The sequence below is a fragment of the Eurytemora carolleeae genome, unplaced genomic scaffold, assembly GCF_000591075.1.
Source record: "Eurytemora carolleeae unplaced genomic scaffold, Eaff_2.0 scaffold5, whole genome shotgun sequence".
NCBI classification, from domain to species: Eukaryota; Metazoa; Arthropoda; class Copepoda; order Calanoida; family Temoridae; genus Eurytemora; species Eurytemora carolleeae.
The window spans coordinates 145,306-161,117 of NW_019396741.1; the positions used below are offsets into that span (position 1 = coordinate 145,306).

At 32.1% G+C, this 15,812-nt stretch overlaps 1 protein-coding gene across 3 annotated transcripts in view; it reads left to right on the plus strand.

Moving 5' to 3' along the window:
* Positions 1 to 15,202, plus strand: part of LOC111708031 (uncharacterized) — a 25,381-nt gene extending 10,179 nt beyond the window's left edge. The window contains exons 2-9 of one of the 3 annotated variants that reach the window (XR_002766576.1): positions 4,703 to 4,764; positions 5,190 to 5,365; positions 7,661 to 8,175; positions 11,952 to 12,203; positions 12,357 to 12,521; positions 13,513 to 13,615; positions 14,034 to 14,645; positions 14,957 to 15,202. Coding sequence is in view for 1 of the 3 variants with exons in the window: in XM_023481274.1 (XP_023337042.1) it covers positions 4,716 to 4,764; positions 5,190 to 5,365; positions 7,661 to 8,175; positions 11,952 to 12,203; positions 12,357 to 12,521; positions 13,513 to 13,615; positions 14,034 to 14,192 (1,419 nt within the window). In the remaining 2 variants the exon portion in view is untranslated. Of the gene's footprint in view, positions 1 to 4,702; positions 4,765 to 5,189; positions 5,366 to 7,660; positions 8,176 to 11,951; positions 12,204 to 12,356; positions 12,522 to 13,512; positions 13,616 to 14,033 lie in introns of all 3 variants that reach the window. The other 2 variants (XR_002766577.1, XM_023481274.1) reach the window with 2 other exon arrangements.
* Positions 15,203 to 15,812: the final 610 nt, after the last annotated feature.

Here is a 15,812-nt window from a genome sequence, read left to right on the forward strand (position 1 = left end):
CTCCCCCCCGGCCCTCCGCAACCGTACACTGTCTCCTAACTATTTGCCTTTCCTTTCCTAGCCTTCAGTCATTAAAGAGTGTTTACCTGTATATATCCTTACTGGGCTTCGGGATACTTCGCGCCCATAATTCTTATTGAAAATGTTCTAAATGTTACTTTAACTGCCACAATTGTGCTGTTGATAGAAAAGTTTTTTAATTTAGTTTTTATAATCATTTTTAACTGCAAACTTTTTGAGTTTTATTTCCAAAAGGAAAAATTTCAAATATTTAGAGTTTGTTTTAAAACGAGGTCAAAATTAATATATAAATATAAGACGAATATTAACTTCATGCCTACGGGGATAAAAATTTTAGCTGGTAATTCGATAAGATCGATATCCAACCTGATAACTTTTAAACTGAAGGATTTTAGTTTCTCTTCGGAGGAAATCCAAAATAGATAGTTTAGAAATTAAACTTTTAATTTAAGCTTTGAACATTCGGCCGAGTTTTACCGAGTTCCACAATCAAAATTTGAGATAAATCGGTCAAGGGGTTCATGAGTTATGATCGGACCTAAGAACAGACAAACAAACAGAGATTAGCATTTTATGAACAGGTTTTAAATCCAACAGTGTCACCCTCAGAACTCCTTGTAACCTTCTAACAGTGTCATCCTCAGAACTCCTTGTAACCTCCCAACAGTGTCACCCTCAGAACTCCTTGTAACCTCCCAACAGTGTCACCCTCAGAACTCCTTGTAACCTCCCAACAGTGTCACCCTCAGAACTCCTTGTAACCTCCCAACAGTGTCACCCTCAGAACTCCTTGTAACCTCCCAACAGAAGAATCCCTTTTACAATTGTCTAACAGTCTAAAGGTGTAATGGGCAGTTTATTAAAACGGAGTCAGCTCATTATTAGTTTTTAGGATTCCCAAGATATGTATTCATTGAACTCTTTTAAATGAATGCATTGACATCATTTCATCAACTTTGACGTTATCACTGCAGAACAAAGTCCAATGAGTTCACTTAAATTTAGCTATGTCAGGGGGGGGGGCACAGTATAAAAAATATTTTAAGGAATTGAGTTTTTGCCACAAACTCAGATTTTCTAATTCTTATTTTCCTAGACCTTTGATATTTCAAACTTTTAATTCTGGTAGATCAATAAGTCTTAAGTTTGAAATTACATCATCAGGTTGCAAAGATATAGGGGTTAGAAAATTTAAGTTTGTTGCTACTTGCAAAAACTCAATTCCTTTGTGATAATTTAGGAGTTAAGCGCTACAAGCTTAAATCAAATTTTGTTTAAAATATAAAATTTTTGTTTTAGATGGAATTTTACTTTAATATTGCTGGAAAATGCATACCCCTCCCACTGGGTACAGTATAAATATTTAATGAAGTATCTACTTATATTTCATCTGCAAATATTTGTTTTAGAATATTTAATCGTCAACTAAATAAATAGATAATTATATTATTCATGCTTAATTTTGATGAAAATAATTGAAATAAATATTAACAAAATCTTAAGTATATTTATCAGCTCCCTTACATTAAATTTAAGTCGCAATTTTGTTATTTTGTAGAAAGGTGTGGGGCCGGGGAGATTAAAAAAATTCTTAAAATTTCAAAACTTTGTAAGCGAATGAAAGCATCTTCATCTTCCCCTGTTTTAGTTGTAAATTTCCGTTTTCTCGCCCCAACCCAGGCCCCCCTTGTTTATGATTTTTTCAAGGTCATCAGGAATAAATATTTAACTGATGATGATAATAACATCTATATTTCAAATTTGAATTTTTTAAAATTAAAAGAATAAAACATGTTTTTTAAACTAAAATTTAATATTTTCAACGTGACATGCGGTTTAAAACCGTAAAATAAAAGAAAGGATAGCTAGATATTTGTATTCAGTCAATAGTTGAACAAATTATTGATTAGAACTTCAAATTTAAATTTAATAACATCTTTATTACTACAGTGTAAGTTTAGTGATTCATTGGCATAAAAAACAGCCCAAAGAACTAAATTTCATAATCATGTAAAATTTTGATTATTTTTATATGATTATAACCTAGTATCACAAAATATTATAATTTTTGCAATGTTATAAAATTTACCTATTGCTTGAATAGTCTCATCATTTCATTTATTCTATTAATATTTATGTTTTGAGGGTTTAAAACAATAAAACTCTGGTATAATACACAATATTATAGGACCGGAGACTGTATTGAAATATATGTCAGCCTCTGCATATTATATCATCAGATCAGTAAACGATTTTGTATTGATATATATGCTAACCACATTAGTTATTTAAATATAGGAAAAAATGTAAATTTTATGATCAAATTTTTTTGTTTGAACAAAATTCCGTCTTTAATACCTTAGATTGTTTTCTTTAATCTTTTAGAAAGCTTTCTGAAGTAAGGGATGTTTTTTCTATGGACAATTGCACAATCTTCTACATTTAAAAAAACATATTAGCATATATCTGCTAAAAAGGTAGTTTCTCTTTTTTAGATATTCTTTTGCGCATTAGTTTTTTTAGATTATACGTATTAGACAATGATTTTAATCTCGTTAATTAGAGCAACATTTTGCACAGATGTAAATTGCAATTTTTATGTTGCAGTCGAAATATAGATTTTACAGGAAAAGGTAATGAAACAATTTAGGAGATTAGCGGATTTTAAGGAGGACTCTACTCTTCATTTCTAGAAAAAATAATTTTCAAATGTTTAAATTCAAATTTAATTTCACTTAAAGTATTAAAGTGTTACTGTTATGCTTTTAAGGTGAAGTTGGTTTTAAAATCGGTTTATTTAAAACTTTTCAATCAGACAGGTGAAAAAATACGCTTTGTGTGTGACCAAACCTATGTTTGTAAAATAATGTAAAGTACAGGACTGGGGTTTTCGAATAAATCACCCAAGCCCGTCTTTTTGTTGGCTATAATAACTATCTTCTGTAAGAATTAAGTGGAGGGGGGGGGGGGGGGGGGGGGGGGGGGGGGGGTGATGAACCGTAGAGTTTATTTTAGAGATTATTGTTGCCCTGTTTACTAAACTTTCCACAGGTGAAAGAATTCTGTGTTTGTTGAATGCTAAGGAAAGTACGTGATACTGCATATGCCTGAATACTATTTATTGTACGCACAGAGGCTTGCATAATAGTAGATTTTCTACACACATACATTTAGTTCATATATTGTAATGTAGTAATGTAATTAGGTAATATATTACATCGATGAATTCAAACGCACGTAAGAAATTTTGAGTTTACGCCCCCCCCCCCCTGTTATTGCCTACGTCTTGCAGCGAGCTTTGTAGCATTATAAGTTGGGGCTTCATCAGTATCTTTCATCACTTTCCACCATTTAAAGATATATTTTTACTTAGATTTTGGACTCAGTTCTAAAGATCCGGATCCTTTGGATCCGCAACATTTTGGCTTACAGGATCCGCAAAAATATGCGGATCCAATGGTAAAATATCGACAAAAAACTGGAAAAAATCTTTTTCTTCTTAAAACCCAAATCTGAACTGTTTAAAAAACAGAGATTATCAAAACTTTCCTTAACTTTATGGTTCATCCATGTTTAGCATAAAAATGAGTAAAAAGGAAGGAAAATGATTTTAAGATATTTCTTCTGTTAAAAAATCATCAAATCTTGAAGAAATGTTCATGACCTGGATCAGGTTCCAGATCCATATTTTTCCATATCCGGATCCCCGGATCCGTATCAAAATCATGTGGATCCTAAGCACTGAATTTTTGGTTCACACCCTTGTAAATATGTGAATATTTGACGTCAATACTGTGGTTTCCAAATGCGTTGGAAACCATACGAACAGTATACGGTTATATAAGAACGAGACCAAATACGTAACTCTTCCCGGGGGTAGGGGGTATGGCGGGGGGAGCAACCATCTTCATAACGATAATTCATCTCTTAAATCAAAAAATAATGTTTGTTTTTTTATAGATCAATAATAATAAAGCTTTTTAAACATAAGGTACTGCAGTGTTGTTCACAATGCAACGTACCGCGACTGTATGTTTACAACATAAATTTCTGCAAAGTTTGTTTGCAAAATAACGTAGTGCAAATTGCAATGTTTGGTTACAATATAACTTAATGCAATATTTTTTTACAATTAAACTTATTGCAACGTTTGTTCACAATATAACGTTATGCAATGTTTGTTTGCAAAATAACGTACTGCAACTGTTTGCTTACTGAAATATTTTTGTTTAATATTAAACTTACTGCAACTTTGTTTTCAATACAACGTACTGCAATGTTTGTTTATAATATAACGTACTGCAACTGTTTGCTTACAATATAACTTGATGCAATATTTTTTTACAATTAAACTTACTACAACGTTTGTTTACAATACGACTTACTGCAATTTTTGTTTACAATATAACGTACTGTAACTGTTTGTTGACAATATAACTTACTGCAATGTTTGTTTACAATATAACTTACTGCAATGTTTGTTCACGATATAACATACCGTTACGTTTACAATATAGTGTACTGCAATGTTTGTTTACAATATAAAGTTATGCAAATTTTTGTTAATAATTTAACTTACTACAATTTTTGTTTACAATATAACGTACTGCAGTGGTTGTTTACAATATAACGTACTGCAGTATTTGTTTACAATATAACGTACTACTATTTGTGTTTACAGATACTGATGAAGAATGACGAATACCCAGATAGAAGTGGAGAGTCCAGATGTTTACTCCCAAGGTAATGTTTTAAATGTTGAAACAAAATTTAAAAAAATGATGATAATATATCTAAATAATATATCTAAATAATATATCTAAATTTTTAACGGTTGTGTGGCCTTGATTTTTCAATTGTTAAGTTGTTAAGTTAACATTTTACACTTTAAAAAAATACGAAAAGAAGTAGAAATTTGAAGTTAAAACTGTAGTTACAAAAAGGAATTAAGTCTTTGCCACAAACTTAGATTTTTCATCTTAGATCATTGCAGCCCAATGGCGTAGATAACCTCTCAGATATTTAAACTATGATTTCTGCTAGATCAAATAGCCTAGGTTTAAAATATCAAATGTTTGCACAATCAGGTTGCAAAGATATAGGGATTAGACAATTTTAGTTTGTGACAGAAACTCCATTGTAAAATTACAATATGTATGATTTTTTAGGAGACTTGTGCATAGATGAGACGAGAGGTTCGGTAAGCGTGCACGACCCTACCGTGCGTAAAGCCAGCCATGTGACTGGAAAGCGCTCGCGCCTCGATATGCTGCTCGCAGCTTCAGGGGTAGAGCTCATCAAGCAAACCGAGGTGTCCGACCATCTAACTTTTTGTTCAACTCAGGTAGAGTCGCCTTTATTCATTAAGAGAAGTAATAGTTTCTGGGGATTTGCCATTTTCTGTTGTGCGCACATGCCCCGTAAAATTCCATATCAGAGAGAGGGGGATTGAATTTTGTAGATCCAGGAAAATAATTAAATTAGTATCTATTTAGGGTTAGGTTAGGTTGAGACACTTTCTGGGCCGAGCGCTGCGGCCACGAACTAGGTTAAGTTATGACACATTCTGCGGCTAGGACAGGCTAAGGTACCGAGCGCTGCGTCCACATGTCTTACATTTCAGACCCCACCGCTGCCAGTCTCTACGCAGGCATCTCACAGATTCTATTTTTCTGGATCTACAAAATTCAATTCCCCTCGCTCTGTTTTGGAATTTTACGGGGCATGTGCGCACAACAGAAAATGGCAAATGCCTAGTTTCTGTATCTACCCATAGTGTACAGGTTTACCCACAAAGGATGAGACTTTAGAGACTTTAGAGACGACTTTATTTATGTTTTAGATTTGATTTGAAATTAGTGGTTTAGTTAATTGTGGAAAAGAAAGACTGCATCTATATATAAATTTGGCTTGTCTGTCTGTCTGTCTGTCTGTCTGTTTGTATCCAATAAACGTCAAAACGGCTGAACCGATCGGGCCCAAATTTTTTGTGGGACATCTAGGGACCCCAGGGAAGGTTTATGAATGATTGAAATTTTAAATATTTGTCTCCATCAAAATTCGATCTTCATTAAATTTTTGAAAATTTTGAAAATCCACGAAATTTTTTGTGAAAATCCGCGAATTATTTTTGTTTTGTTTTACGATGTACACAAAGAGAACATGTTCACAATTAATTTAGAAGATGGGCGCGAAGCGCCCTCTAAGGCTAGTCTATATATAAATTTGGCTTGTCTGGGTGTTTGTTTGTCTGTTTGTCTGTTTGTTTGTATCCAATAAACGTCAAAACGGCTGAACCGATCGGGCCCAAATTTTTTGTGAGACATCACGTGACCACAGGGAAGGTTTACGAATGATACAAATTTTAAAGAATGTGTTTTAAAGGTTTTTAATTTTGTAAAAAAAAATTTTAATTCTTGAAAATCCGCGAATTTTTTTTTAAAAATCTGCGAAATTTTTTTCTTTGTTTTGAAATGAAAACAAAAAGAACATGTTCACAATTCAAATAGAAGATGGGCGCGAAGCGCCCTAAAAGCCTAGAAAGAAGGGCGCGAATACTGCATTAAATAAATTGAAAATGATTTTTTTAAAATGCATTTATTGAAATAGTTTGAAACGGTTAATTTTAAAATGTAGAGCTCACAAGTTCAAACTTCTCGTAGATCCTATTTTCAAACTATTTTAAACAGATAGAGTGGCATGTCCCATTCTACATTTACAGATTGGCATGTCCGATTCTACATTTACAGACTGGCATGTCCGATTCGACATTTACAGACTGGCATGTCTTATTCTACATTTATAGATTGGCATGTCTTATTCTACATTTACAGATTGGCATGTCTTATTCTACATTTACAGATTGGCATGTCTTATTCTACATTTACAGATTGGCATGAATTATTCTACATTTACAGACTGGCACGTCCGATTCTACATTTACAGATTGGCATGACTTATTCTACATTTACAGACTGGCATGTCCGATTCGACATTTACAGACTGGCATGTCTGGTTCTACATTTACAGACTGGCATGTCCAATTCTACATTTACAGACTGGCATGTCCAATTCTACATTTACAGACTGGCATGTCTGATTCTACATTTACAGATTGACATGTCTTATCCTACATTTACAGACTGGCATGTCCGATTCTACATTTACAGACTGGCATGTCCAATTCTACATTTACAGACTAGCATGTCCGATTCGACATTTACAGACTGGCATGTCCAATTCGACATTTACAGACTGGCATGTCCGATTTACTGATTGGCATGTCCGATTTACTGATTGGCATGTCTTTCCGATTCACTAAGATACCCTTAAGATAAGAAATCTAACATCGTCGAAAATAGATTTTTTTTCTATGGCTTACAGATATCTGGTTTAAAACAATAGCGGAAATTACCTGAAATAAACACTTACAAACGACAATAAATTCCAAAATATTGATATCAGCTTACGGTCAAATGGGCGCGTTGTGAGTTCGACATTTTCCTCTTTTAAAACGGAAATTAAATTGCAATGCCAGTCCCCTTTTAACGATATAATTGGCGAGTGCGAAGGGATGTCCTCTTATTCCGCCATATTGTACACAATACTTTGTTAAATATTTTCAATTTTATTATTTCAGACTGCTCCTCTGGATCTAAGCCTACCCCGGTTTGCGGCCGCAACTAGCCAATCAGAGATTAGGCAGCCTCGGCTCAAGGTTCGATGTGATCTTGTATCTCTGGAACCTAGATCTAGGTCCCCATCTAGATCTCCCTACTTAGTCTTAGGTCGGGAGGAGGATTATGTTAGGTTTAGTTCATCAAGTGAAAACTACGCAACATTTAACGAAAACTACGCAAAATCTAGTGAAATCTGCGGAAAATCAAGTAAAAACTACGCAGAATTTAGTGAAAACTACGCACAAATAGAAGAAAAATGCGCCAAACCCAATCGTAGAACCCAGAGTACGAAAACTAAACGGGATAAAGTGCCGGAAAGCAGGAATTCTGAATCTCCGGCAGTAAACACAGGGATTTGGAACCTAACTGTACAGGATATAGATTCAATGCTTGGTCCGTACATAACCCATGAAGATAAGAAATACAATTGTACAGTATGTAGCATCAAATTCAACACTAAACCCAAAGCTATCAGGTAACAGTCAATAGTTAAATTAATCCTTTTCACTCAAGAAAATAGGAATAGGAAGACGACTTTAAAACTTAAGTTATCTTTTTAAATAGTCCAATAAACAATAGACACTGCAATTTTGCGGTAAAAACAGATTTATTTATCTTTATAAGTGATTTAATTAGTCACTATGAAACTATCTGCTTTGTAACAACATCAAATTCACTGAGGTATTGCTCTAATGTCGTCTTCCTATTCCACACTTTTCTGGTTATCACTGCATCATTGGTTTAGAATAATTTTCTTCATAACAGAGATGATTATGATATATATATTTTTTCCCCTACTGATAGAGAAACCAAATTCTAGGATAAAATGTTTTTGTTTTTAAATCTTTTCTTCTTAATACTAGTTAACTTTGACGTGTTCAAAACATCTGTGATCTAGAAACAGTATTTTTGCAAAAAATTCAGAGTGACGTATTTTTCAAATGTAATTTCCTAAAAATAGCCCAATTTTTTCATTTTTTATTTTTTACAAAATGTTATTAAACGCTGTTACTGAAAACAATGAAAATGTTTTGCATGAAACTTATTGAATTGTAAAATCTGCTGGAAAAGTTTGTTCCAAAAAAGAAATTATTTACATGAGTTATCCATAAGAATGGGACTATCTAGAATAACGGTCTGAAACTTAAAGGATGAACTAGGTTGCTCAGTAGTCTTTAAATGGAATATTTTAAGATTATTTTATAAGAAATAAAATAGTTTACCTGCAGAGAATGTCATGAATTTCGTGGTCGTCTTTGAAGTATCATCTTTTCGTGAGAACCCCTGGACGTAATGAAATAAATACAGAAAGTTAGAAAAGAGAGCTTTTGATCATATAAATCAAGTTATAGCATAAAACTCACATTTTTTCAAATTGTTTATGTTCTTTAGGACACTTGGAAAAGTTAATTAAGGGGAGAAGGGGAGGAGGGGGGGAGGGGCGGAAATTACACAATTTTAAACATCTGCAATTATCAATTTGCACAGTTATTTCATATTTTATTACAAAGAATGTACTTTAACAAAAATTGTTAAATTTAAAAGATTTTGAATTATGGAACTTTCTTTATTTCTGAAACCTTAAACACCATTTTTGGTAATAGAAAAGTGCTTCTGTACAATAAATTCTCGAAATTTTTTGCATGTCACTGTTTTTGAATACAGTTATGGATTTAGACTTCAGGGGCGTAAACAAGGATTCTGTAGGGGGGAGTAAATTTTTTTATTTTATTTTTTTATTTTACAACCCACGTCGGGCCCTTCAGCAAGTTCTTCATAAATGAGCGCTTACATGAATCCAACTCAAAAACGAAATTTCTGATAATATCATTATGTATATCAAATTATTGGTTTTCATTTCCTACCATTCAACTTTCACCTTGTCTTATATCCTTCATTATAGTCATTCATTTTACATTAACAACAAAGATCTGTAAAAAAACTAAATTTATTTTAGTAACATAAAAAATAGTTTTACTCTAAGAGGAAAAAGATATTACTTTTTTAAATCTTTAGAAAAGCTACTCTGCAAAACTTTGAAAAAAATATTGGTCTTTATTTATATTCTAATTTCTAATTTCTAAAATTTTCTTGTCGTCAATGTAGTATGTTAAGATCTTAAATAAATCTAATATGGACATGACATTATTTAGAAGTTAAAAATGTATTCTTCATTGTCCATATCCTTTTTTTTCTATTAAAAAAAAAACATCTAATTGTAATGACATTGCCTATTACTTTAGAATATCCTCTGTATGATTCTTTCTTAAAGGGAGTGTTCGCGAAAAATGAAAGGGGGTATAGGCTTAATGCGATAAAAAAGCGCTTTTGATCGCTACTAATCTTACTTCTATCTGTTGCGTCTATAAGGAGAAAATTGTTAAAGACGTCTCTTACCGAAGAACGTAGCGACCGTACAAATTGAGAAAATTGCAACATACGACTAAGACCGTAAAAAAATCAATTTAATTTTAAACAAATCATTCAGATATTACAACCTATAGTCATCGATTATCTTTCGCCACATTTATATATAGTTGATTTTTCATAATATTTTTTAATTGTTATGATCTGAGAGTTACTTATAAAAACATTTATTCCTGTTTCGAGGATTTTTGATAAGGAAGACGACATTTTCATATTTTCCTGGAATGTTCGAAAACAAGTTGTAAGCTAAATATTATTTTTAAAAACAAAATCAAAACTAGTATGAAATATCAAATTTATACAAATGTGGCGAAAGATAATCAATGACTATAGGTTGTAGTATCTGAATGATTTGTTTGAAATTAAATTGATTTCTTTACGGTCTAAGTCGTATGTTGCAATTTTCTCAATTTGTATGGACGCCATGTTATTCGGTATGAGACGTCTTTATCAATTTTCTCCTTATAGACGCAACAGATAGAAGTAAGATTAGTAGCGATCAAAAGCGCTTTTTTATTGCATTAAGCCTACACCCCCTTTCATTTTTTGCGAACACTCCCTTTAAGGGTACTGCTGTGAATCGGGAATTGACTTATTTGCATGAAACTTGAATTCACTTGAAATCTTGCTTTTACAAATCAAGGCATTGTTTTATGCAAGGAATATTTAATACTCATATAGATATTCTTCTAATAAAGGATTTAAAGGTGTTAAAAGCAGACTAATCAACAGAGGGAATTACTTTTTTGGAGTGGGCAACTGTAACTTGTAGGGGCAGTAAGTGCAGTGGAGTAATCCCTGCTATTCAGGGCCTGTGTAGTTTAGGGGTAATTACCTTCAAGATTCTAGAGTGGGGGGGAGGGTAATCAACACCAAGATTCATGGATAATCCCCAGGATTCTAGGGGGGGGGGGGTAAAGAATCCCATTAACCCCCCTTATTTACGCCACTGTAAGACTTCTTTATTTAATCTTTCAAACTAGTCCATGAGTTTATCACTCTGACAAAAAAAGATTTTTTCCTAATGTTATTTCTTGTTGTTTAAGGACGGTTTTCAAATGACCCTCCGTTAATAAGTGCCTGATTCCCAATGGTACCCCTATGAATATATCGTCATAAAAGTGTGAAATTCTCGTTATTACTTTCATAAATGTTTCTGCAGCATAAATCCGTAGCTCACCTTATTTTAACCATTAAATTATGCCAATTAAGAAAAAAATTACCCAATTTTTCTTTGGCGCTATTTTAATAGAATTTCTAACTATTTTCTCGTTTCCGACTTAAAGAAAGTCAGTCAGTCTTAATTTATCCTCTCAAAAACCCCTAATCAGATATACCACTCTACAAATATAATCACAGTGTACAGTCCCTTTTAGTTTCTAGAATTTTGAAAATTCAATTATTGTCAATAATATTAGAACAGACAATATGACATTTATAGATCAAACGACATATTTTATTGTAATATATTTGTTTGCTATTTTGTTTTGCTGAATATCAAATCGATATACTGAAGGTTATCCCATGAAACGGATAAAAGTATGCAAGTACAAAGTAATGAGACTTAAAGTATTTAAGTACAAAGTAATGAGACTAAAAGTATACAAGTACAAAGTAATGAGACTAAAAGTATACAAGTACAAAGTAATGAGACTAAAAGTATACAAGTACAAAGTAATGAGACTAAAAGTATACAAGTACAAAGTAATGAGACTAAAAGTATATAAGTACAGAGACTAAAAGTATATATGGAAGTTCTCCACTCTACAGTCCTTGTAACAAAATAATATACAAAAATATGATTTTAAATTAATTTTTTTTCAGCCATGTCGAGAACAAGCATATTGATTGCTTCCAATACAAATGTCCTCAATGTCGCACAACAAAAACCTCGAGACTAGCAATCGACTGCCACACTAGGAGTAGACACAACGACAAGAACAAGCTGCTGTCTCCTCTCCTGCGGCTCAAGCGACAGTTTGGATTGAAGGGAGAGAAGGGAGGAGCGGGGGGAGTGAATACTAAGAGTGAGTTAAGTAAAGGGGGATATGATCTCATGTTCGTCACATTTCTCAGGTAACTTTTCTCCATTTTGGCATTTTTCCTCGTTTTTAAAGTAAAGATTTTTTTTTGGAAAGGACTTGGTGTCTTGATTTAAATTCTTTTTAATTGGCTTGGAAAAAAAACAAATAAAAACTTTAGTTTTAAATAAATTTGAAAATATTGTAGAGATGAACTGGGTATTGGTGATGTCCTCTCTACCCTTGAGACCTGGAGGTTGATGGAAACTATCCAGGCAAGACCGAGGTCAAGCAGTACATCTCCGTCCTCTTCACCAGCCTCATCCCCAGCACCCTCACACTCAACCTCAAGGGATGGAAGTGTGTCCCCCAGGTCAGTCTCAGAAAAAAAAGACATGGTGTTAAATTTTCTCCATGCTTGTCCATTATTCTAATTCTAATTGTCCATTATTCTAATTCTATTTGTCAATTATTCTAATTCTATTTGTCCATTATTCTAATTCTATTTGTCCATTATTCTAATTATATTGTTCCATTATTCTAATTCTATTGTTCCATTATTCTTATTCTATGTGTCCATTATTCTAATTCTATTTGTCCATTATTCTTATTCTATTTGTCCATTATTCTAATTCTGTTGTTCCATTATTCTTATTCTTTTTTTCCATTATTCTAATTCTATTTTTCCATTATTCTAATTCTATTGTTCCATGATTCTAATTTTATTTTTCCATTATTCTTATTCTATGTGTCCATTATTCTTATTCTATTTGTCCATTATTCTAATTCTTTTGTTCCATTATTCTTATTCTATGTGTCCATTATTCTTATTCTATGTGTCCATTATTCTAATTCTATTGTTCCATTATTCTTATTCTATGTGTCCATTATTCTTATTCTATGTGTCCATAATTCTTATTCTATTGGTCCGTTATTCTTATTGTTTTTTTCATTGTAATAATCATCTATGATTATTACAATGAAAAAATAATTATAACAATATTATCATAAAATTAATTATGGCAATAATCATTACAATGCTTATGGTCACATTGAATTTTCGGCAATGATTGTGATAATGATCATATGACAGTAATCCTAGCAATGATTATGTTAAGGATCATGCCCCAATAATAATGACGATGACAATAAACATGATCATAATGAAAATCATGACAATACTCGTGACAGCAATCATGGTTAATGTCCTAATCATAGTGATCTTGGCAATGATCATAATAATAATCATAACATTGATCAGGAAAATAATCATAAAAATCATCTTGAAACTAATCATGATAAAGACGATGGCAATAGACATGATCACACTGAGGAGTAAGATAGTAAAAGTATCCATATTGCAGGGCTGAGAATGAGAAGGTGCTGGCTAGTTGGATGAAGAAGGACCACGGTATATTCGTCATCCATAATAAGGAGCGGTTTGCCAGCAAATGGTTTTTTATCAAGGTATTCATTACAAGACCAAATATTCTTTTATTATTAACATTAACATTGGTGTAAAATTCTAACTGAGAAAAGCAAACAAAATTAAAAAACAACATGTTCAGCTTCAAAGTTTTTGTACTAAAATTTGTTTGAAAATGTCGTCTTTTCAAGATTATTTTAAGTTTAAAGTCTGAAGAAACTGATTATTGACCCTCAAATTTATAATTTTCGAATCATCTATTTGCAACCTGATTTTCCCAGCTGTGAAATACTGCTCAACAATGTTTATCCTTAGACACGGTGTTTTGTCCGATTAGGACACATCAGTATGGCTCAATTCATCAGTTTTTGATTTTGCATTTGGCGGGGCTTGAACCGTGGATTACAAGTACGCTTCAAACATGGTACGGTATAATATATATTATATAATATATTTTAGGGTGTAAAGAATGGTAGCTGGGCCCGGTTAGAAACTGAAGTTTTAGCAAACTTTGTTGATAGAAATATTCTTAAACAGATCTCAGTCCCAACAAATACCCCTTCTAGTGAGAACCCCTGCGTATTTCAAGTTTTCTGTATCAGGCAGCTTCTGCAATAAACAGCTGCTTCTCATCTGCTCTCCAATAAAGAACAGTAGCTGTTTGACACTCGACAGCATATTTGTAGCTGAAATCTTTTGCGCCATATATTTGTTTTAATAATTTAACGGATTTTAGGATATTTCAGGAAATAATATTTGAAAATATTTTCCTTTTATTTTATTTTCCAAAAACCCTTAATTTTGTTGGCCGCTCCGACCAAATAATCCGAATATGATTTTTTTCAAGAAATAAATACCCCTGTTGTATTTAACCAATCCAATAATTCGCCCACCTCAAACCCCTCGCAATTATCCACCAAAGCTATTAAATCTCACTTGAGTAGATTATCCAAATTCTAAAAAGCAATATTAATACCAACTGTAATTTATTCCTAATATATGTATAACAATCAAACCAGTAAACATAAAACTGAGCATGTGAAACTAAACTTTTAATAACAATGTCATAGAGTAATAATTACAGAGGATACAGTTCGTAACATTTTTTATCTGTGTATCTTTTATAACAAAGATGTTTGATCAATTCAAAAAATAGAATTATTTCAGAAAAAAAAATTGGAACTTGATCTCAGTGTCCAATATTAGAACAATACTTGATTCCCCAAAGAAAATTATCCCTCTATGGGATATTGAAGAGATATTAAATTAATCCCTCTGTAATATGGGATTTACTTCAGAATAAACCTAAATATATAATTAGATACAATAATGGTATAATTGTATCTCTGTCTATTATTACTCTATGAACGACATCTTTTAAGCCTGACTCAAATTTTCATACTTTCACAATCCTTGAACAGTAAACACACAGTGTATGTATGTATTAGCCTGCAATCCAAAACTAAAGCAATCACTTTTTTGTCAGAACTTATAGAAATAAATTTGGTAAGGAAGGGGAGAGCGTAGAATCATTATTATGTATACACAATGTTTTGTATGTATTTATGTTGTTTGCATTTTAAACATGTGTTTTTAGTCTGATAAATATTACGGAGTAAATCATTTTATCCATTTTCTTCCTTAAAATGTCTAAATAACGCTAACTATCTTTTAATATTAATTGTATGTTTTGAAAATCAGCGTGAGTATAAATACTAGGTACATTTTTTTCTATTGATATTTTTAAGTAACATCACATGTAATGAGGAACTAAGATACAATTTCAGGTTTAATAAAAATGTATTTTATTTTGTATAGCAATTTGCAAAAAATAACTGGTTTTCCTACTTGCAATCAAAATCCCAGTTTCACTTTGTCAATTAATATCTATTTATGCAACTGCATCGTGTTATTACGCGGAACAATATGTTTTTTGGCCTGGATTTTTACTCTTTGGTATGTTTAAGGTTTCAATCCAAGTTTTTTAAAAACTTGAAACCAAAAAAGTAAAAATCACAACAAGAAACATATTGTCCCAAATGATAACACAATGTGGTTGAATATATAAAGGAAATGAGTTTTTGCAATAAAATCTTATTTTCTAATTTTTATATCTTCTCAACCAAATGTCGTAGACCTTAGATATTTCAAACTATGCATTCTGTTAGATCAAAAAGTCTAAGTTTGAAATATCAAAGGATTACTCTATTAGGTTGAAAAGAAATAGAGGTTTAAAAA